This window comes from Myodes glareolus, chromosome 9, assembly GCF_982192425.1.
Source record: "Myodes glareolus chromosome 9, mMyoGla1.1, whole genome shotgun sequence".
In the NCBI taxonomy this organism is placed as follows: Eukaryota; Metazoa; Chordata; class Mammalia; order Rodentia; family Cricetidae; genus Myodes; species Myodes glareolus.
This window is the reverse complement of record NC_142034.1, coordinates 48,565,989-48,588,291: the sequence shown is the minus strand read 5'-3', so window position 1 is coordinate 48,588,291 and position 22,303 is coordinate 48,565,989. Positions and strand designations below refer to the sequence as shown.

The following is a 22,303-nucleotide window of genomic DNA, read 5'->3' as shown; positions in this document are numbered from 1 at the left end:
CATTGTGTCAGGCTACAGCTTCTTCTTTTTTTTTTTTTCCATTTTGGAAATCAGAACATTTATGACAGACTGAAATTCTCAAGATGAATTGGATGCTGCAACAGCTGCCCTCTTGGGTTTAGGGGTTATCCCTTCAACGGAATCCACATCTGAATCTTTGGTAGACAATTTTTAGGTGCCTCGTCTGCCTGGTCCCGGTAGAGTTTCGTCTCTTAGCCTTGGCACTCCAGTTATACTTTCTCTTGCTCTTTGCAGGGTAGCCGCGTTTGCCACAGGTATACTTCTGAAGGTGGTAGGCCTTAGAGCCACAGTGGCAGCACAACATGTGTGTCTTGTTGTGACGTATTCCAAAGGATGACGTTCCTTTTGTCATCTTGCTTCTGCCGCTGAGGCCCAGGCTACAGCTTCTTAAAAGTCAGTGTGGTCTGGAGCACTGAGAATGAGTGTTTTGTAGTCTCACATGAAAATCTGTGTGTTTATCTTACACTTTGAATTGGATTTATTTTATTATCATTTTTTTTTTTTTAAGATGGTTTCTCTGTAGCTTTGGATGTCCTGGAATTTACTATGTAGACCAAGCTGGCCGGCCACCATGCCCAGCCTGCAAAGTTAGTTTTTTGTTTTTAATTTTAGTAATGGTACTAGAGAGATTACTTAGTGATTAAGATCACTTATTACTCTTACAGAGGACTTGAGTTTGGTTCTCAGTAGCCACTTGGTGGCTAACAACATTCTAACTCCAATTCTAGATGATTTGATGCCTCCTTCTGATCTTTTGAGGGCACTGTACACATGTGACGTATAGTCATGCATGGATACATGCAAGCTAGACAGCCATACAATTTTTAAAAATTAAAGTTTTTGTTAACATTTGTTTATACATGTGTGTGTGTGTCTGCATGAGTGCAGCCATGTGCCACAGCATATGTGGAAATCAGAGGAGAACTTGTGGGAGTCTTGTCTTTCTAGCATGTGAATTCTGGGGCTCAAATTCAAATTGTCATACGTGGCAGCACCTAGCTTTATCCACTGAGCCGTCTTGCCGGCCTTTCAAAGTGTCTATTTTATATTAAATAAAAAGAATTTCCCTTTAGCAGTGGGCAAAGAGACACCTTGTTGTTGGTGGTGTTCTTACATCAGTCATGGCAGAGCAGATGGTAGTTTTTTGTTCATCCTAGCTTGATGCCTGACTTGGTGGCCAAAGCTGTTTCATGCCTGGGACATATTTTAAAAGAAGAATTAGAAAACATTCACAGAGGAAAGCAAATGTGCCTATAAAAAAAGACATGACCATCATTAATGATTTCCTTAATTTTATTTATATATGAATGTGTTTGTTTTTAAACCAAAGACCAACACTGAAGGTTGGTTGTACTCGGTGACTAGTGTTTTTAGCTTCTCATTGATGATCCAGTGACACAGACCAGTATTGCAACAAGGTTGATAGGCTTTGGTATTTATTGACACACTTGAGGTCCAGCTTCTGCAGTATTAGAATGATTGTTAGATCATCCTTGGATAGTGGAAATGCATATTCTAAAACTCATCGCTAGTGATGATACAAATAAAGTATTCATTTGCAGCACAGTGAGAATCATTCTGGGGAAATCAGAAGTTTGTTGACAATAGGCTGTTTTGTGAAGCTGCATGTGTTAATTAAACAAACAACAAGGACTGATGGAATGAGTAAGTGCTAATTTTCACGTGAGAGCTAATTTTAGTTCCAAGGCCTCCCTGTGATCTTGGAAATGAGAATAAAAACAGTTCTTGCCTGTGATCAGGATTTGCAGTGTCCCAGGGTGCTAACATGACCTAGATATATTTAAGTAGTAAGGTTGGGTGACTAGACTTTGCCCTACAAAAGATTTCTAACACTTGGACTATTGTCTGCCTTTTCTTAGAACTAAAAAATGAACAGTCAATTTTGTTAATAGAGTCTAAGAATCAGTTTTTATAAGTTTCTATTTATTCCCTTCATTGGTCTTCCCTCTGCTATATACTCAGTGTTTTTTGGTGATAGGTTATAGTTCCTCATTATAGTTCCATTGCCTGACCATAGATTTTAGTTTTTTACAACTGAGGGTCAAATCTAAGGTTCCTGTGCACACTAGGTAAACACTGTACCACTGAGCTGTACCCCTAACTCTGCATATTTGTATTGTGTGGAGGGGGGTACAGAGAAAGACAGGGAGATACTTTTCAGTAATTTAAAAAAATTTTGAAATTATGTGTAATTGCTGGGTGGTGGCATACACCTTTAATTTCAGCACCTGGGAGGCAGAAGGCAGGAGGGTCTCTGTAAATTCAAGGCCAGCCCCATCTACAGAGTGAGTTCCAGGCCAAATTCCAAAGCCACCCAGAGAAACCCTGTCTCGAACCCCCCCCCCCAAAATGAAATTATGTGTAATTATATCATTTCCCTTTTTCCTTTTTCTCCTTTTCTTCCCTCTCCTATATACCCCTTGCTCTCAAATTCATGGCTCCTTCCTTCCTTCCTTCCTTCCTTCCTTCCTTCCTTCCTTCCTTTCTTTCTTTCTTTCTTTCGTTTTTTTTTCCTGAGACAAGGTTTCTCTGTAGCTTTGGTGCCTGTCCTGAAACTAGCTCTTAAGACCAGGCTGGCCTCGAACTCACAAACATCCCCCGGCCTTTGCCTCCCGAGTGCTGGGATTAAAGGCGTGTGCCGCCACCACCTGGCTGGCTTCTTTTTTTTTAATTGTTGCTGTTGTTGATGATGATTTTGTGTGTGTGTGTGTGTTTGAGACAGGGTTTCTCTGAACAGTCCTGGCTGTCCTGGAACTTGCTTTGTAGACCAGGCTGGCCTCAAACTCACAGAGATCTGATTTCTTCTGCCTCCTGAGTGCTGGGATTGAAGGCATACACCACTATGACTAACATAAAAATGGGAGATTTTTTTTTTAAATTATAAAATTAGATTTTTTTGTTTTGATTTTTTTGTTTGTTTGTTTTGGTTTTGGTTTTTTGAGACAGGGTTTCAGTATGTATCCATTGTGTTGTATGTAGACCAGGCTGGCCTTGAACTCACAGAGATCCACCTGCCTCTGCCTCCCGATAGCTAGATTAAATACACCTTCTAGATCACTTAATGGAAAAAAAATACAGAAATGTATCATTCATAGATAATATAATGGCAATATTACATATATAAAAGAAAAATGTTGAGGGTTGGGAAGATGGCTTAGTAAAATGCTTGCTATGCAAATATGACTGTCTTAGGATTTCTATTGCTGTGAAGATACACCATGATCATGGCAACTCATAAAGAAAAGCATTTAGTTGGGGTTCACTTACAGTTCAGAGGTATAGTCCGTTACCATTATGGTGGGATATGGTGGCGTGTAGTGTGCAGGTCGACATGATGCTAGAGAAGCAGCTGAGAATTCTACATCTTGAGGCAGCAGGAAGTGATCTGAGTGCCAAAATGAGCAGGCTACACCTATCCCAGCAAAGCCACACCTTCTAATAGTGCCATTTCCTTTGGAGGCCTTCTTTTTCTTTTCAAACAACTATGGTAACCTCAATTTGTTCTCCTTGTAAATGCCTGGCACAATGGTGTATCTCTATAATCCCCCTGCCTGAGAAGTAGGAAGGAGGATTCCTGAGGCTTGAACTCCTGGTTCAGGGCCATCTTGGCATAGTGGTGGCTGTCTGGCATAGTACTCTTTCAGAACGTTGTCTCTGAGTGGCTGCTCAACTGTGAACACTTTATACTGGCCATATGTATAAAGACCTTGTGTCATTTGCTTAGTTCACATTTCTTTGCTTGAACTGTTACTTTGAAAGCTGTTCTTAGTAGATTCCCTGGATTTGCCATCCTGGATTTTCACGTCTTCAGTGCAGAAGTAACATTGAGAAGTAAGGTATTTAAGTTAGTGGGTATGCACTTCAGAAAACACTTTTCAAATTTTTTTTTGAGAAGGCATTTCTAGGTTATTTGGTTTCTTTAATTTCTAAAATTATACATTTGAGAATTTAAAACTTTACATGTAGTATAATGGGATATTAGATCAGCCAGTGTATTGGAGTAGGATATGATTATAGTTAGTGTCTTACTTGAATATGGATTTCTTCGATGTGTAAGATTGTCTTTTATTTATGTCATTGAAGAAGATAGGGTTAGCTTACCTTTTTTTTCCTTCGAGACAGGGTTTCTATGTAGCTTTGGAGCCTGTAGCTCTTGTAGACCAGGCTGTCCTCGAACTCACAGAGATCCGCCTGCCCCTGCTTCCTGAGTGCTGGGATTAAAGGAGTGTGCCACCACCGCCCAGCTCTAGCTTACCCTTTTAATAAGCTTGATTGATTCCACAGGAATAAACATGATATTTTGTTAAGTCTTGCTTTTTTGGTGGGTGGGGTGGGGTTGATTTTGTTTTTTCAAGGGGGTTTTGTTGTGTAACAGACCAAACTGTCCTGGAACTTGGCCTGATGGTTTTTTATTTGTTTGTTTGATTTTGTCTTGAGACAGAATCTTTCTATTGTGTACCTTGCCTGTGCTTTGGAACTCTGTATGTAGACCATACTGTCCTCAAATTTACCAGATTTGCCTGCTTCCGTCTCCAACAGATGGGCACTGGGTCCCTAGTGCAGCTGCCTGATACGGCAAAGGAGCTAGTGCAGCAGAGTGCTACCTACTAAACTGTTCATCTTTTTCTCTACTCCTCAGTCTTAATTTCAAAGACCCTGAAGCCGTCAGAGCCCTGACTTGTACTCTTCTAAGAGAAGACTTTGGACTTTCTATTGATATTCCTTTGGAGAGACTAATTCCCACAGTTCCCCTGAGACTCAACTACATTCACTGGGTAGAAGATCTGATTGGTCACCAGGATTCTGCCAAAAGTACTCTCCGAAGAGGAATTGACATAGGTAAGTTGAGGGTTCTTACTACTTTGAGGGGGCTAAAAGTGAGTTTCTTAGGTTTGTACATTGCCAGTCTCTTTCTGAGCTCTTCCAGTATTTGTTGTGAAAGAACCTTTTATTTGCTGCACATGGACATTTGTCCTTAGTTTCTCTTGAGAAGAGATGCCCATGTCAGTTAGGAGGCAAGGGGGTAGGAGAAGTGTGGAAGGAGAGAGAGGCGCCCTTGTCTACTTAGCTTACAGATTTCTACCTTAATATCTGTGTTTGTTGGGCATTGTCTACTTTGCTATTAGACAATTCTTTATTTTACTGTTGTTAATAATTTTTTAAATATTTTATTTATTATGTATGCAATATTTTGTCTGCATGTATGCCTGCAGGCCTGAAGAGGGCACCATACCTCATTACAAATGGTTGTGAGCCACCATGTGGTTGCTGGGAATTGAACTCAGGACCTTTGGAAGAGCAGGCAATGCTCTTCACTGCTGAGCCATCTCTACAGCCCCCTGTTGTTAATATTTTTGAAACAGGGCTTCTCTGTGTCACTCTGATTGTCCTGGAACTCGCTCTGTAGTCCAGGCTGGCTTCAAACTGAAAGAGATCTCCTGCCTCTGCTTCCTGGATGCTGGGATTAAAGGCGTGCACCGCCATGCTCTGTTCTAAAGCTTCATACCCTTTTTTCTTTCTGTTTCGTGTGTGTGTTTTTTTTGTTGTTGTTGTTGTTTTGAGACATGCTGTCTCTGTGTTGTCCTGGAACTAGCTGTGTAGACCAGGCTGGCCTGGACCTCACAGAGATCCTCCTGTCTCTGCCTCCTCAGTGTTAGGATTAAAGGGATTCTCCACCATACCCAATTTACAGAATTAAAACAAAAAACAACAATAAAAAACCAGCCGATTATTGTTACACTGAGAGACCCTGTCTCAAAAAACATTCAAAAAACCACCAAAAACTGATTATTGTTTTTCCTTTATGTGTGATGTTTCATCTGCATATATGTATGTGAACCAAGTGTGTGCCTGGTGCCTGCAGAGGTAGAGCCCTGCAGATGGTTGAGCTGTCGTGTGGGTGCTGGGAACTGAACCTGGGTCAGCAAAATGTGCTCTTAATTGCTTAGCCTTCTCTCCATTATTTGAAGTTTGTACGTTAGTACTCATACTGAGATTTTTTTCTTAATGTGATATTCATTTAATAAAATTGATGTCAGTTAAATAAAAAGATGTTCATGTGTGTCCCATGCCCAACCCTTATATATGTTACTTTAAAAAATCACCTATAAGCAAATCAGTTCCAGTAATACTTATTTAAGTCTCCAATTCAAACTTTTTTTTTTAAAATTTTTACTTTTCGTCTGATATGTCTAAAAAAGCCGAATATTTCTGCTAGGCATAGTGGCACACACCTTTAATCCCAACATTTGGGAGGCAGCAGCAGGAGAATCTGAGTTGAAGTCAGCCTCATCTATATAGTGAATTCTAAGACAGCCAGGGCCTCACCTCAAAATTAATCAAAAAACAAGGAGAACCGGACGGTGGTGGCACATGCCTTTAATCCCAGCACTTGGGGGGCAGAGGCAGGCAGATCTTTGTGCATTTGAGGCCAGCCTGGTCTACAAGAGCTAGTTCCAGGACAGGCTCTAAAATTACAACAAAACCCTGCCTTGAAAAACCAAAAAAAAAAAAAAAAACCAACCAAAAACAAAAAACCCAAGGAGAAAAACTTGGATATTTTAAAGTTTGTCTAGAACTGAGTCTTTTTTCCTCATTTTAGTGTTTAGTTCTCTTTTGTTTCTTATTCCAGTGACTGTCATGCAATGAGTGCACATTGTTGTGTTTTGCTCATTTACTCTTTGAGGGGCCTGCTACCCAGCTCTCAAATAATCACAGGGAGCCTTAATCTTTTGTATGAATCCTTAGCTTGGCTTGTTTCTAGTCAGCTTTTCTTGACTTAAATTTTCCCAGCTACCTTCTGTCTCTGGGCTTTTTCGTTTGTCTATTTCTGTTTATATCTTTACTCCATGACTTATTGTGCAGCTGGGTGGCTGGCCTCTGATGTCCTCCTTTTCTTGTTCCTGATCTTCTCTTTCCAGATTTCTCCTTCTATTTATTCTGTCTGCCAACCCCACCTGTCCTTTCTCCTGCCTCACTATGGGCCATTCAACTCTTTATTAGAACAATCAGGTGTTTTAGACAGACAAACTAACACAACTTCACAGCAGAGTTAAACAAATGCAACATAAAAGAATGCAACACATCTTTGCATCATTAAACAAATGTTCCACAGCACAAATAGATGTGACAATCTTTAACTAATATTCTACAACAGCATTTCTCTTTATTTTCTCTGAGACTGTTGATCACAATTTTGTGATTTTTTTTTTTTTCAAATAATCGGATCTTGTTGTTAACTCAGGCTGTTCTCACATTTCCACATTCAAGAAGCCCTACCACTTGGCTTCCTAAGTAGTGAGGGCTAAAGGCTTGTTGTTGGTTTTCTCTTATTTATCACTTTTTCATTTGAAAATTTGTAGCACTAGGCTTTGAACCTGAATTGGCTAGGCAAGCACTCTACCATTGAGCTGCATCCTAATTCCCTCTTTTTGGAGTTGGGGTTTTACTCTGTTGCCTCTGCTGGTCTCCAGCTCCTTATCTCAATTGATTCTTCTGTCTCAATTCCTTATGTTTTTTAGAACTGTGGAACTGTAGACATGTCCATTGTATCTGGTGCACTTTCATTGATTTATTTTTTATTATTTGTAGCTTTTTGAGATAGGATCTCCTGGAACTGAGCATGTTTTGAATTTCTGATGCTGTCTTGGCTCTAGAGTATTGGGGCCTCTGGGTCTACACCATCATATTCAGCTGACTTCATGAAGTATTTATGAATTATGTACTGTCCATCTTGACTGCTACCATTGCAGTCTAGTTCATCATCACCTCTACCATGTGTACAGGACAGCTTCTCGGTGCTTTGCTGACACCTCTCCTCAGTTGCTCCCTGCATTCCTTTGTTGGCACTGTGTCCAGAAAATATGTATCAGTCCACATTTGATCACATCTGTTTTTACTAGTTGTTTTTGTGATAAATACTTTTTTTTGAGACAGTGTTTCTCTGGGTCGCTGTGGCTATCCTGGAACTATCTCTGTAAATCAAGCTAACCTTGAACTCAGAGATCTGCTTGTCTCTGCCTCCTGAGTGCTGGGATTAAAGCCTTGGCTTGGCCTATTGGAATTTCCATTTTCTCATCTTTACTCTCTTCTCTGGTTTCTTTAAGCCTCGGCTTACATGATTTTTCTTTTGTTTTCCACACTTTTAGACCCTCAGACCTTTGTATTTGTTATTTGTTGTGCCTCAAACTTCTCGTCCTCATTTTGTTTGGTCCCATTTATACTATACTTGGTTTTTCAGTAAAAACTTTCTCTGACCTTGCAACCTATGAAAGGTTACTTTCTTGGTTATAATACTTGGTTAATATTTTTATTTGCCACTAGACTGCAAACTAGTTAAGATAATTTCTCAAGGCCTAGCAAAGTTGTTGGATAAAGGAATTCTTTTAACATTCAAATTCTAAGTACTTCATGTGAAATAAGCTCTGGAGACCTGATGGAGTTCACTTAAAGCTCTTATCGTTTATGTTCTTGGTAGAAGATGGCTGATGGGTACTAGCAAGCTATGAGCTTCCTATGCAGATACTGTGATCTCAGCACTTGGATTGTAACACAGTGGCAAGATACAAGTTCCAGGCTGATGCTGGCCTGGGTTGTGCAGTGAGACCATAACTAGGGAGGAAGTGGGGAAAAGGACTCTAGCCTATTTGGCGCTAATTGCATTTCAATTATGCCCCAGACCCTCTGAAGTAACACTTGGGGATACACGAGGTTAATGGATTTTAGCTCTTCACAAGGGGCAATGCTTGCTGAAATCATGTTCTTTCTAATTAGGGTTCTATATAAATTCTTCCCCCAGACTCCAACAGTTTGCTCTAATTCTATGGCTATGCTTTCCATTTTTATTTATCATTATAAAGATTATTACCCACTTAAAATGTCATTTGGTTTTCTGGGGATATCATAATGTCAGGATGCAAGTTTCGTTGTCTTGAGGATTGAAGAACAGTTTTAAGAGGTTAAGGGGATAGATCTTTTACTTGCACTTTTTTCTCCCATTGAGACAAAATTAAAAAGAAGGTCCCTTTTTTCTTGAGAGATGAGAACATTCTAAATGATTCTAGCTCTCCATAATGCCCAGGCCTAAGCAAATGACTCTTGAGGAACTGGATGTCTTCTTCCCTCTTTCTACCTCCCAAATCCTCAATGAGGTGTTTGCCTGACAGCATCAGGGCCAGGAGACAATAACTGGCTGCAAAGAGCCTAAAAGTTGCAGCCATTAATTTGGTCTTGTTTCCCAGCCTGTTTAGAATAGGTCATGAGGAAGTGATGGGGTAAGTGTGCTTCTGGGTTAGAAGCAGTTCCATATCCTGCAGAGAGCTACTGTGGAATCAGTTCGTGGTCAGGGGAAAACAGCCTTGGAATGGCTGATTCAGGCTGTAGCCATCGAGAGAAACCCTCGATTTCCTCCCCTTGGATATACTCAGTCTGATCTAATTGGTCAGGATTTGTCAGTGGTTTAAAGGCAGCATTTGAGGAGGAAAGTAGACCAGTCCAGGGTTAGGGGCTCTACATATAAATTTAGGAACAACTACTGGTTGTTGAAGCTGATTTTTTTCCCTTCCCTGAAGCATTGACTTTTTATTATGTTTTTTGAACCTGTGCTAGGACTAGTCAACGAGTGATATTCTATACAGCTACAGGGAGTCAAACCATTTGATGCCATGAAATTAGACACACACACACTTCTGCTTTTCAGGAATGAACTATGTGTTTATCTGTATATTTTCTTTGTTTTCCTTTTTTTTTTTTGAGACAGGGTCTCAAACTCACAGTTTTCTTGCCTGTGCTTCCTATGTGTGTCACTGTGTCCAAGTTATATTGATTTGTTTTAAGATACTGCTGTGGTGTTTTAACAGATAGCATTACATTGAGAAAATTGAGTTTCGTGTGGGACATAAAAACTTTTACAAGCAAATTAAATTTTATTACAGTATTTTGGCCACCAGGTTACTAAGCCGTGTTTTCCTGGGCCTCCAGTTGTCCACACTTCATTTCTACACAGCATACAAGAGTAGGGCAGGAAGGTTTCTGTCCTCTGGGAAGTTTGTACTTGTGAGCTAAGTGAAATGAGGAGCAAGACCATCCTCATTAGTGAGTTAGTAGAGACTTGAAAGAATTCTTAGAAAGAAGGGTTTTTATTGTTCTCACCTTTCCCTCTCATATGTGGGATGTGCTTGTGTTTTTATTTCCTAGGTACCGGAGCATCCTGCATTTATCCCTTACTTGGAGCAACCTTAAATGGCTGGTATTTTCTGGCAACAGAAGTAGATGATATGTGCTTCAATTATGCCAAGAAAAATGTGGAACAGAATAACCTCTCTGATCTCATTAAAGGTTGGTTCTTCTGAATAAATAGCCCCTCATGCTTTGTTTATTAAAACTTGTGTAATTTAAAATGTCTTTATTATTACCTTCTTTTGTTTGTTTTGAGACAGGGTTTCTCTGTAGCTCTTGCTGCCTTGGAACTCACTTTGTAGACCAGGTTGACCTTAAACTCACAGAGATCCTCATGCCTCTCCTTTCTTTCTCATTATTATTATTATTATTATTATTATTATTATTATTATTATTATTATTATTTTACTATATGTTCTTGAGTGGTTTTGATATGTATCTTAATGTGCTTTTTGGTGAGGTGTTTTTTGAGACAGTTTCTCTCTGTTGCTATGGCTGTTCTGGAACTTGCTCTGTAGATCAGGCTGGATTTGAACTTGCAGAAATATACCTGCTCTGCCTCCTGAATGCTGGGACTAAAGGTGTATGCCACTACCTCCTGGCAAATATACTTTATTTTATAGAACTGCAAGATTAAATACATCTCCTGCCCTCATGTTTAATCAACTTCTTCCATTATTGATTTCCAGTACCAGAGTGGGTTAATTGGTTATAGTCAGTGTACTTTTGTAACTGCCAGTAATTCCTGTTCCAGAAAATTGGATGCCTTCTGACTTCTGCAGGCACCTGGACTGGTGGGATGTACATAAATTTATTCACGTACACATACACATGAAGAGAATAATAAATCTCTAACAAAATCCAGGTGTGGTGGTGCACACTTTTAATCCCAGCACTTGGGAGACAGAAGCAGGTGGAACTCTGTGAGTTCATCCAGCTTGGTCTACAGAGTGAGCTCTAGTGAGACCTTGTCTCTAATAGTAGGTAGTAGCAGTAGTAAGAACCACATGGTAAGATCTTGTCTCTAATAGCAGCAACTGCAAACAACAACAACAACAAATGCTGTTTGAGTTGCTGGCTTAAATTTTAGAAAGTTGTTCAAATGAATTTTCACATGTGATAAGAATAGAATTTCCAAGAGTTTCTGAGAATCTTTGCCACTTTATGCTATGTATTTTCTGAAAAGTAGTACTTTCAGATTGATAATTGTAACATCAAAATATTGATTACCTCTGAAAACATCGAAGATGTTTTATGACCCACAATATTTCATATATTCAAGATTTTTACATAAAAATAAATAAGCATAGCATAACCATTTCTACTGCAAATTTTCTTTCACTATCAATGAATGGAAAGTTATATTTATGCCAAATAGTTACTTTATACTTTATGATTTACCAGAAAATGTTTGATTTTTGTACCTGTGAGTTTTAGACAGGGACTTTTGTGTATGCTGGCCTTGAACTCTATACCTGGGATGACCTTGCCTCCACCTTCCAGATGCTGGGATTATAGGATTATAGGTGTCTGTATCTACATGTGGTACTAGAGCTTTGTGTGTGCTAAGCAATCTTGCTGTGAACTGAGCTACACTTCACTACCACTTTAAACTTTTTTTTTTTTTTTTGAGTCTCTTTGTATTCCTGTCTGGTTTTAAATTTACTGTGTAGCTGCAGTTTGGGGATTATAGACCTGGACAGTCATGCCCATTTACATATCGGTTTTAATGATCTGTAAACCCAGAATCACAGAAATATTTCTCAGATGCTTGTAGTGAGGGGCTGCGGGCAGGACTGCTTTTCACCTCACCCGGCTCCCGCCCGGCTAGCTTAGCCCCAGAAATAATAACACACAAATTGTATTCATTTAAGCACTGCCTGGCCCATTATCTCTAGAGAGTTACTGACTAACTCTCATATCTTGATATTAACCCATTTCTAATAATCTGTAGCACCACGAGGTGGTGGCTTACCGGAAAAGATTCAGCATGTCTAACCTGGTGGCTGACTCCATGGCGTCTGGCTCATAGCCCTCTTCCCAGCATTTTGTTCTGTTTACTCCGCCTACCTAATTTTCTGTCCTATCAAGGGGCCAAGGCAGTCTCTTTATTGACCAATGAAAATAACACAATAGACAGATAACCCTCCTCCATCAGATGCTGGGCAATGGTGGCCCATGCCTCAACACTTGGGAGGCAGAAGCAGGTGATTATCTGTGAGTTTGAAGCCAGCCTGGTCTATAGAGGGAATTCCAGGACAGCCAGGGCTGTTATGCAGAGCAACCCTGTGTAGACAAACCAACAAAGCAAATAAAGAAAGATCAGGCAAAGGGAATCTTGTGCTAAAACTCTAAGAAGCTCTGGTCTAGATTTTGTCAAGGCTGGTGATAACACAGTGTAAGTCTGCTCTGCCTGAGGCTGTGCCTTCAGAGATGAGGCAACTACTTAATGACAGTTGTATAGTTTTCTTAATGCGTCTGTGGAATTCAGGATGGCTGGTGCTAAGTCCTTTTGTTCAGAGCAACTAGGGAAAGTTCTGGCCTCTTTGGTTGTTTGCTGGAAAATGAACTTCAGGAGAAGTACTTACACTATAAATTTAAGGTAGACCTGGTAGCATAGGATATCTTTAGCTACTTGGGAGACTGAGGTATGAGGATGTAAAACCTAAGGTTCACCTGGTCTATAAAGCAAGTTCAATGCCAATCTGTACACTTAGTGAGAATCTGCCCCAAAATAAAAAATATCATAAAGGATTTAGTTCATTGGTGTTGCACTTGCCTCATGTTTGTGAGGTTATACTTGTAGTACTACAAAAGCAGGTAGAAATGTCTAGGACTTGTTGGCACTAATAAGGATTTTGAGCCATGCTGTAACAGTTTGTCACATTTGCCCCGTGTACTAATGAAACAGTTCCCTTTCTGTCTGTCTCCTCAGTCCTCTGAGTAGGGATTGCAGCTGTGAGCTCTACCTAAACTTTAGAATCAGCTTAGTAATAGCCAAAATTTAAAAGTCTTTTTGGTTTGTTTGTCTTTTGTTTTAGTTTGTCCTTGCATCGCTGTGTTAGGGAGGGTGGGTACACAGCTGAAACACATCTGTGTAGTTGTAGGAGTGGGTCCTCTCTTTCTGCTGTAGTGATGGGTGAGTCCCCCGGGTTGTTCTTCCATCTAAGGTGAACAAGATTGTAATCTGCCTTTGTGGTGGTTTTATTTTGAATATGCAATGCTTTTGCTTTCTAGTGCTACATTCATTTAGTGCATTTTTATGCTGTTTCTTAGGGACTTTGCTATTTCAAATGATCCCAAATAGTGCTAAAGTGTCTTGTGTTTGTATGTACCATAGAGAAAATACATTTTACTTAGACAAGTTAGCAATATATATATATAATATATATAATATATATATATTATATATTTATATTTAGACAAGTCAACAATATATATTTTTAAAATTTTAATTTAAAAAATGGGTATAGCTGGCGGTGGTGGCACACGCCTTTAATCCCAGCACTTGTGAGGCAGAGGCAGGCAGATCTCTGTGAGTTTGAGGCCAACCTGGTCTACAAGAGCTAGTTCCAGAACAGGCTCCAAAACTACAGAGAATCCCTGCCTCGAAAAACCAAAATAAATAAATAAATAGATAGATAACTAACTAACTAAATAAATAAATAAAATTGCGTGTGCATGGCTATTTAACCTGCACATATGTCTCTGCACCACATGTGTGGCTAGTGCCCGGGGGACTAGAAGATGGAGTCAAGATATCTTGAAACTGGAGTTATAGACAGTAATGCACCAACATGTGGGTGCTGGAAATGGAACCTTAGTCCTGGGAAAGCAGTCAGTGCTCCTAACTACCGAGCTGTCTTTCTAGTCACTCCCTCCCACCCCTGCCCCACACTCCTTTTTTGAGACAGGGTCTCACTAGATAGGCCTAGCTGGTCTGGAAATCTTTTTGTAGACCAGGCTAGTTTCAAACTCATAGAGATCTGCCTTTATCTGGCTCCTGAGTGTTAGGATTAAAGGCTTGTGCCCCTACACCTCACCAGCAGTGTATATTAGATGAATTATCTGTAAGTCAAAACACACTGAAGTTGAGGTTATGTATTTCAGGCTTTCAGAAACTGAAGTAGTACTGTACTCTCCAAAGGCGTTTGTATTTGTATTACAAATACAAATAGACTAAAGTTACCATGAATAAAAAGTAATAGGCATTTCTTTATTTTTCTTATTTATTTGCTTATTTTGAATTCTAACTACAGGCTCTCCTTCCTCCAAAAAATAGGTATTTGTGAAGTAGCTTAGTTTTTTGTGTGTGAGCAGGTACATGTGTGCATGTGTCTTTGGAAGCATCCCAAAGTCTGCATCAGGGTATTCTTCAACCACTTTCTACTTTATTATTTAAAAATTTTAAAAAAATATATTTTATGTGTATGAGTGCTGTCTCTGCTTATGTCTCTGTGTACTACCACATGTGTGCAGTGCCTTCGGTCTGCCTATGTCTCTGTGTACCACCACATGTGTGCAGTGCCTTCGGAGGCCGGAAGGTGTCAGATTCCCCTGGGACTGAAGTTACTGGTGGTTGTTAGCTGCCTGTGGTGCTTGGAATAGAAAACGTGTTCTCTGGAAGAACAGCTAATGTTCTTAATCATTAAGCCATCTATGCAGCCCTTTCACTGTGTTTTTTGAGACAGGGTCTTACACTGAACCTGGAGCTCAATGATTCAGCTAGGCTGCCTGGCCTGCAAGCCCCAGGTATCCTTTATCTTTGTTATCCCATCGTTGAGGTTACAGGATGTGCTGCTGTCCGTGTCCAGCTTTTATGTGGGTGCTAAGGATCAAGTCCTTGTGTTTGTGTGGCAGGCATTTTACTGACTGAGCCAAATCCCAAGCACTGATATTTTTAAGGGGGAAGCACCAATCATTAACTATACTTTTATTTTAAAAATATATAAGGTTAGTTGGGTTGTAGTGTTGCACTCCTTTAAAACTTGTCCTAGGGAGGTAAATGGAAATCTGAGTTCAAGTCCAACCTGGTCTACATAGTGAGACTGTCTCAGAAAAACAAAAAATGTAATACAGGCTGTTCTTGATTTCTCTATCCTGCTTCTGCCTCCCAGATGCTCAGATTATAGGCTTGGGCCATGACTCCCTGCTAAATTATCTTAATTTTAGTATATAGATATTTGCTAGAACTAGGCCAGCTTTACCTTATGATCATTCATTTACATTTTATGACCATTCCATATTGACACAGTTTTAAAGTTTTTGATGATTTATTTTATCTGAATAAATGTTTTGCCTACATATAAGTCTGTGCACTACATGTAAGCCTGGTGCCTTCAGATGTCAGAAGAATGTGTTGGCTCTTTTGGAACTGGAGTTCCAGATGATTATGAACCACCTTGTGGGTGCAGGGGACCGAACATGGGTCCCGGAAGAGAAACAAGTATTCTTACCCACTCTCCAGTTCCTTATTGATTTTTAATTATAATTGATTTAGTTTTCAGCCAAATGAATATAAATTTATTACAGAAGAGTGAGAATTCTCAAGAATAGGGGGGAGTTTTAGGGGAGAAACCTTTTGTTTTATTAAGCAGATTGTATTATGCCTCTTCATAAAAGAAATAGTGTTAACACATATTGCTAAGGGGAGCATTGATATGGCTAATGCAGCAGATTGATTCTCCATTTCTGCCTCTTGCTGGGAGTGGTGTGAAGGAATTACACATGCTTGCCTTCATTTTCCTCCTCAGTTGTGTATTGTTTTGTGCACTTACTTTAAAACCTTGCCAAAATAAATAGTAACTAGCAGTCCCTGCTTTCTCCCTCAGTGGTAAAAGTGCCACAGAAGACACTCCTAATGGATGCGCTTAAAGAAGAGTCTGAGATCATCTATGATTTCTGCATGTGCAACCCTCCCTTTTTTGCTAACGAGTTGGAAGCCCAGGTAAAGCTCCTTTAAAATCATCAATCACTTGGTAATTTTACCTCATTTGCAGAGATACGAGCAAAAGGCAGTTTTTCTTAGAGTTAGTATAATTTAGAATGTTGTTCGTTTTAAGATGAACACAGTACAGATGGACTTCACAGTTAAAAAATTTAATTTCTGTAGTGGAGAAGTCCAGTTACTCATGCTTCAGGAACAGTTAGATCGAGGAGTTCATAATAATAAAAAAGCTGAGGCTCTTATTTCTTCCTTCCTCCTGACTCTGGCCTGGCTCTCTGCTGTCTTTCTTTAGGCTTGTTTGGTTGTAGTTAAGCAGTACTTAGTAGGAGAGGGTGAAGAGAGAGCTCTTTCTTCTCTAAACTCTGAACTTGAAAGCAGTTTTAAAATGTAAATGTATTATGTATTTTATATGTATGACTTTTGCCTTCGTGAATGTTGGTGCACCACATATGTGCCTAGTACCTTCAGAGGCCAGCCCCTGGGTCATATGGTTGTGAGCCATCATGTGTGTACTGGGATTAGAACCCAGTCCTCTGGAACAACATTCAGTGTTCTTAACCACTGAGCCATTTCTCCAATCTCCATACTTTGAACTTTTAAAATTGAACCAAGGTAGGTCCAAGTTTCTGCTGGACTGAGCTTTTCAACAACCTAGGGACAAAAAATTATTGCTTTTTGTCATTTGGTAGCAAATAGATGTCTAAATAGTGAAAATAATGTATTGAACAATATTGGATAGAATGACCTGGTATATGAAGGCCTGTGGTTCCTAGTACATGGGAGACTGAGGCAGAAGGATTGCAAGTTCTTGACTAGTCTGAATTTAGGGTAAGTTTAAACCTGTTTGAAGCACCGTAGTGAGACCCTATCTCAAAATTTCAAAAAGAGAGCTAGAAATATGTCTCAGTGGTAGAGTGTTGGCATGGTATGTGAAAGGCCCTAGCTTCAAACCTTAGCGCTGTAACAACCAAAACATACTGTATTGAAAAATTCATCCAGGCAGTGGTGGTTGCATGCCTTTAATCTCAGCATTCTAGAGGCACATACAGGTGGATTTCTAGGTTCAAAGTCAACCTGGTCTACAGAGCGAGTTCCAGGACAACCAGAGCTACACAGAGAAATCCTGTCTCATAAAACAAACAAACAGATTTTTTTTTTTAATGGGGCCTGGAGAGATGGCTCAGCAGTTAAAGAGCACTTACTGTTCTTACAGAGGACCTTGGTTTAGTTTCCAGCACCCACATGCAGCTCACAACCTATCTGTAACTTCATTTCCAGGGAATCTTACCCCACCTTCTGGGCTCCTTGGGGACCAGTAGTACACATACATGCATGCAAACAAACACTCGTACCGTAAACTGTTAAAAAATTACTGTTACTATTTATTGTTATTATTACTATTATTTTAGACAAGGTCTTACCATGTAGGCTAGCTTGGAACTCATAGAAGCTTCTTCCTCTCAAGTGCTGGGATTAAAGGTGTGCACCATCATGCTCAACTAAAAAAAATAAATAAATCCTCAAAAAGATTTTTTTGACAAAGTGGGGGAATTTGGGCAGAAGTTTATTAGAAATAATAATAATATTCCTGATTAGAAAATAAAGTGGAATGCATTTAAAATAATTAAAAATTTAATTTCTTGTAAGTTTGTGAAGAAAAGTAACCATATGCTGTAATAAAATTTATTCAAAGTATTGTTTCTCTACATCCAAAGAATATAGATAGGGGCTTAGGAAGACTTGGTGGCACGGTACAAAGAGCAGCTATGCTCTTACTGCTGAGCATTTTTCCAGCCCCCTAAATACCTTCTTATTTAGTCTTATTTTACTGTCTCTTTAAATTTGAGACGGAGGTTAATAAGTTGCCTCTCTCTGGTATGCCAGACAGTTTTCTACATTGACAACTGCTTGTTTTCCAGCCATAGAATGTGGTTTCTTAGCACTTGTTAACATCTGTAGCTTTGGTATGCCACCCCAGTGGGTGGAGAGTGGTGTTTCCCTGGTGGCTGACTGTGCTGAGCATCTTTTCATGTGCTTAGTGGCCATTTGCTCATCCTCCATGGCATAGCGCCATCCAGATACCTCCACCTACCTGCTTCCACTGTGAAGGCTCTAATTAGGCCCTCACAGCTCTTACTAAACTCTCTACGCTGAGCTAATTTGCAGCCCTGGACTTTTGACCCACTGTTGTTTTGCAAAAAATGGCTTTTGAACCTGGTACCATGCACATACTGGGCAAGCACTGTGGGACTAAGCTATGTCCCTACCCTCCCTCCTCTTTGTCCATTTTAAAATTGGGTTACTTTTTTTTTTTATTCATTCTAGATACAAGTCCCTTTAATTACAGTGATTTGTAGACATTTTTTAAAAATATTCTTTAGTTTGTCTTCAATTTTTGATGGTATGTTTTACAGTGAAGCTGATTTTAGTTTTGATGAAATACAATTTATCTATTTTGTGTTGTTTTTATGCTTTTTGGTGTTGTATCTAAGAAACCAATGGCTAATCCAAGTTAATGGAAATTTACTTTTATGTTTTCTTCTTGAGAGTTTTACTGTTTTGCCTCATTTTTTAAAAAATATACTTTAATTAACTTTATTTTATGTGGATTGGTGTGAAGGTATCAGATCCCCAGAAACTGTAGTTACAAACAGTTGTTAGCTATGATGTGGGTGCTGGGAATTGAACCCAGGTCCGCTGGAAGAACAGCCAGTGCTCTTAAACCGCTGAGCCATCTCTCCAGCCCCCTCATTTTATCTCTTATATTTATGTCATTGATTGATTTGAGTTAATTTTTTATATGAAGTGAGGTAAGGATGGATTAAATACTTAAGTATAAAAACATAACTCTAAAGGTATTAGAAGAAAACATAAGTAAATATTGATTTAATCTTTGGGTAGATTTCCTGGCCATGGTATCAAGACAATGCAAAAAGGAAAAGCAACAGATTGGGCTATATAAAAGGTAAATGTTTTTATATTTAATCCCCAGGGCCTTGTGCATGCTAGGCAGATGGTTTATCACCAGACTACAGCCCCAGCTGGCTGTGTGACCTTCTTCAGTGTAGCACAATAATAGCTAAATTACATTCAAAGACCATGACTTTTGTTGTTGTTTTTGTTCAGGGTGTAAACTCTCGGAATTCTCGAAGACCTCCACCTAGTTCCATAAATACAGGAGGCATCACAGAAATCATGGCAGAAGGAGGTGAACTAGAATTTGTTAAAAGGATAATCCATGACAGTTTACAACTTAAAAAAAGATTACGGTGAGTAGGATTATTTGTCTCATGGACTCCTAAAGAAACTATGTCACTTTAAGGAAGAATAATCACTGGGACTGAAAAATAAGTAGATAATGTCCAAAAGACTACACATATAAAGGGGAGGGAAATCCCAGGTGATTGCATTGCTCCCATTAGTGTGGTCCTGTGATGGAACGAAACTGACTCAGATACGGCTTTTGATTAGAAAACAGATGGGTTTGAATCTGTCCTGTGAACCAGAATCAATTTGTTGCCTAGTCCTTGAAGCAATTGAGGTTCTTGGACTCAGTTTCCTAAACAGTGACAGATGTGAGGACATTGAGCTGTCAGGAATTTAATGAAGGGAAACAGATTACCAACCATCTCCAGAGATGGGTTAGGGCTGTTCTGTTTCAAAAGCTAATTATTTTGGACAACACACCTGTCATTAAGCAGTGTTGGGTACTCAGACAGAGCGATTTGTCTCATGTCACTTTGCACCCTGCCGCATGTCGATACGGTGGATAATGTGCTAGTTGATAGCTAAAAGGAGCTCGATCCTAGGATTTAGTTTTGTGAAACAGGGAAAGCATTTATTTTTATTTATTTATTTCTGTGTGTGGTAAAAACAAAATTTGCTCTCCAGTATTTTAAGGTTATTAAGGGAAGAGGGCATGTTGGGGAGAGTGGACTCAAGCAAGGCCTTACCGTGGCAGGTGCACACCCAACACTAAACTACATCTCGTCTTCATAATAACAAATCTTTTTTTCCTTTTTCTTTTCTTTTTTCTTTTTTTTTTTTTTTGTGGTTAGGTTCTTTTGCCTGCACATGTATGCATATGTAACATGTGAGTATGTGGTGCCTGAGGAGGATAGAAAACAATATTGGATCTCTTGGAGTAGTCACAAATGGTTGTGAGACTTGTTTGGGTGCAGGGAACGGACCCTGGTTCTCTGAAAGAACAGCCAGGATGCTTAAAACACTTTACCATCAAATTAGCAAGTTTTAAAGTCTTTAGTTGAGTAGTGTTAAAGATATTAACATTGTTATGCAACTAATCTCCAGAGCTCTTAGTATTTTTGTTTTGAAACAGTGTCTCTCTACATGGCTCTGGCTATCCTGGAACTCTGTAGTACAGGCCCACCTCAATCAAACTCCTGCCTCTGCCACCCAAAAGCTGTGATCAGAGTCATGCACCGCCACACAGGGCCAGAACTCTTGGTTTTCGAAAGCTACGCCTATTAAACTGCTGCATGTTCTCTCTCGCAGCCCCAGCCACTGTCTGCCTTCTTTGGATTTGAGTGCTCTGAATACCACATCTATGTAAAGTCGTATAGTAGTTGTCCTTTTGTGGTAGTCTTATTTCATGTAACATAATGTTTTCATGCTTTATCTATGTTGTAGCATTTTCTTCCTTTTGAAAAAAAGGCAAATATTTTGCAGTTTTGGGTTTCTTTATTGTTGTTGTGTTCTGTTTTTGTTTGTTTGTAACAAGGTCTTGATACAGATCCTGACTGGTACTTGTTGTGTAGCTCAGACTGGCCTGACTTGTAATGTTCTTCCTGCCTCTGCCTCTAGGATTATTGATGTAAATCACCATAACCACTTTTAATATTCCGTTACATGTATAACCACATTCTGTTTATTCATTCATCTCATGGTAGTTTGTGTTCCTTTTAAAAATCCTTTGGCTCTTGGTAGTATGAGCATGGGTGTATAAATACCTTTTCAAAATCCTGTTTTAAATTTTTCTGTTTATTTACCCAGAGGTGGAATTGCGAGGCAGAGAATAAATTTTTTTCCTTTTGTATTTGTTTCTAAAGCTGCTTATATTAGCCAGGTACAAGGGTATGCCTGTGATCATAGCACTTACATAAGCAGACAGGCAGACTTTTTCTTTAAAAATGATGCTTAATTTAGTAAATTCCACATCAACAAGTATTTTGATTTGGTAGTAAAAACTTATTTAAGAGCTATAGAAACAGCTTGAGCAGTCTGTAGAGATGGTTCAGTGGTTAAGAGCACTTAGCTGTGGAATAATGAGGCCTAGAGTTCTTGTCCCAGATCCCACATAAAGAACTGGGCATTTAGGCCACACCTGCAATCACAGCTATAAGGGATAGAGAGAGAAGGGTCATGCTGACTTCCTGGCTTATAGCCTAGCAAGAAAACACCTGCCCCCTAGTTCAGGAAGAGAGCCTGCTTCAAAGGAATAAGGTAGCATATGATAGAGGACACCTGGTACCCTCTTCTGGCTTCTTCATATGTACATAGGAACCCACTCACCCAGACTCACATAAATAAATCTTGAAACACCAAACAAACAAAAAAAGAGGAATATAGCTTGATCTATATATAGAATATAGTGATCTGCCTCTCAGAAAAGTTAAACATTACAGAAGCCCTTTAGCTTAAGGTTAGTATGTTTTGCTTCAATTGATTTCTTCAAAGACACGTTAGAGTATATTGAAGGAGAAAACAGCTCAGGCTAAACTGAGCCTTAGGTAAAGTCTAAAGAAATAAATTTAAAGAAAGTCAATAGAGCACTGATTGAAGAAGAAATAGGTATATGACCATCATCTGCTAGCAGCTGCTGCTGCTTCTTCTTCTTCTTCTGTTTTTGTTTTGTTTTTTAGATAGTTTCATTTATGTGTCATTGGCTGACTTGGAATTTGCTGTCTAGACTGGGAGTTGAGACATGTATCACCATGCCTGACTATGTGTTGACTTTTAGGGGGACTGGGCCACCCAGCAAAATGGGAGAAGTGGTAGATGGTTCTCTTAGGCTACAGTTTAGTAGGAACGGGGCTATTAATTTTTTAGGGGACTTTAAAATTATAGATTTATGTCCATAAAGTCTTCATCTGAACTACAAAAACAAGTTTAAGATTG

The 22,303-nt window shown here is 39.4% G+C and overlaps 1 protein-coding gene and 1 non-coding gene across 2 annotated transcripts in view; both read left to right on the top strand.

Annotated features, from left to right (window-relative positions):
• Mettl16 (methyltransferase 16, RNA N6-adenosine) overlaps nucleotides 1-22,303 on the top strand; it is a 45,572-nt gene that overhangs the window by 5,656 nt on the left and 17,613 nt on the right. Inside the window, exons 3-6 of the mRNA XM_085695283.1 lie at nucleotides 4,682-4,881; nucleotides 10,237-10,377; nucleotides 16,050-16,165; nucleotides 19,292-19,434. Coding sequence (XP_085551409.1) covers nucleotides 4,682-4,881; nucleotides 10,237-10,377; nucleotides 16,050-16,165; nucleotides 19,292-19,434 — 600 coding nt within the window. The remainder of the gene's footprint in view (nucleotides 1-4,681; nucleotides 4,882-10,236; nucleotides 10,378-16,049; nucleotides 16,166-19,291; nucleotides 19,435-22,303) is intronic.
• LOC146893029 (small nucleolar RNA SNORA48) lies at nucleotides 1,086-1,228 on the top strand. The gene has a single exon (XR_015003933.1). It is a non-coding gene; the product is annotated as a small nucleolar RNA SNORA48 (small nucleolar RNA).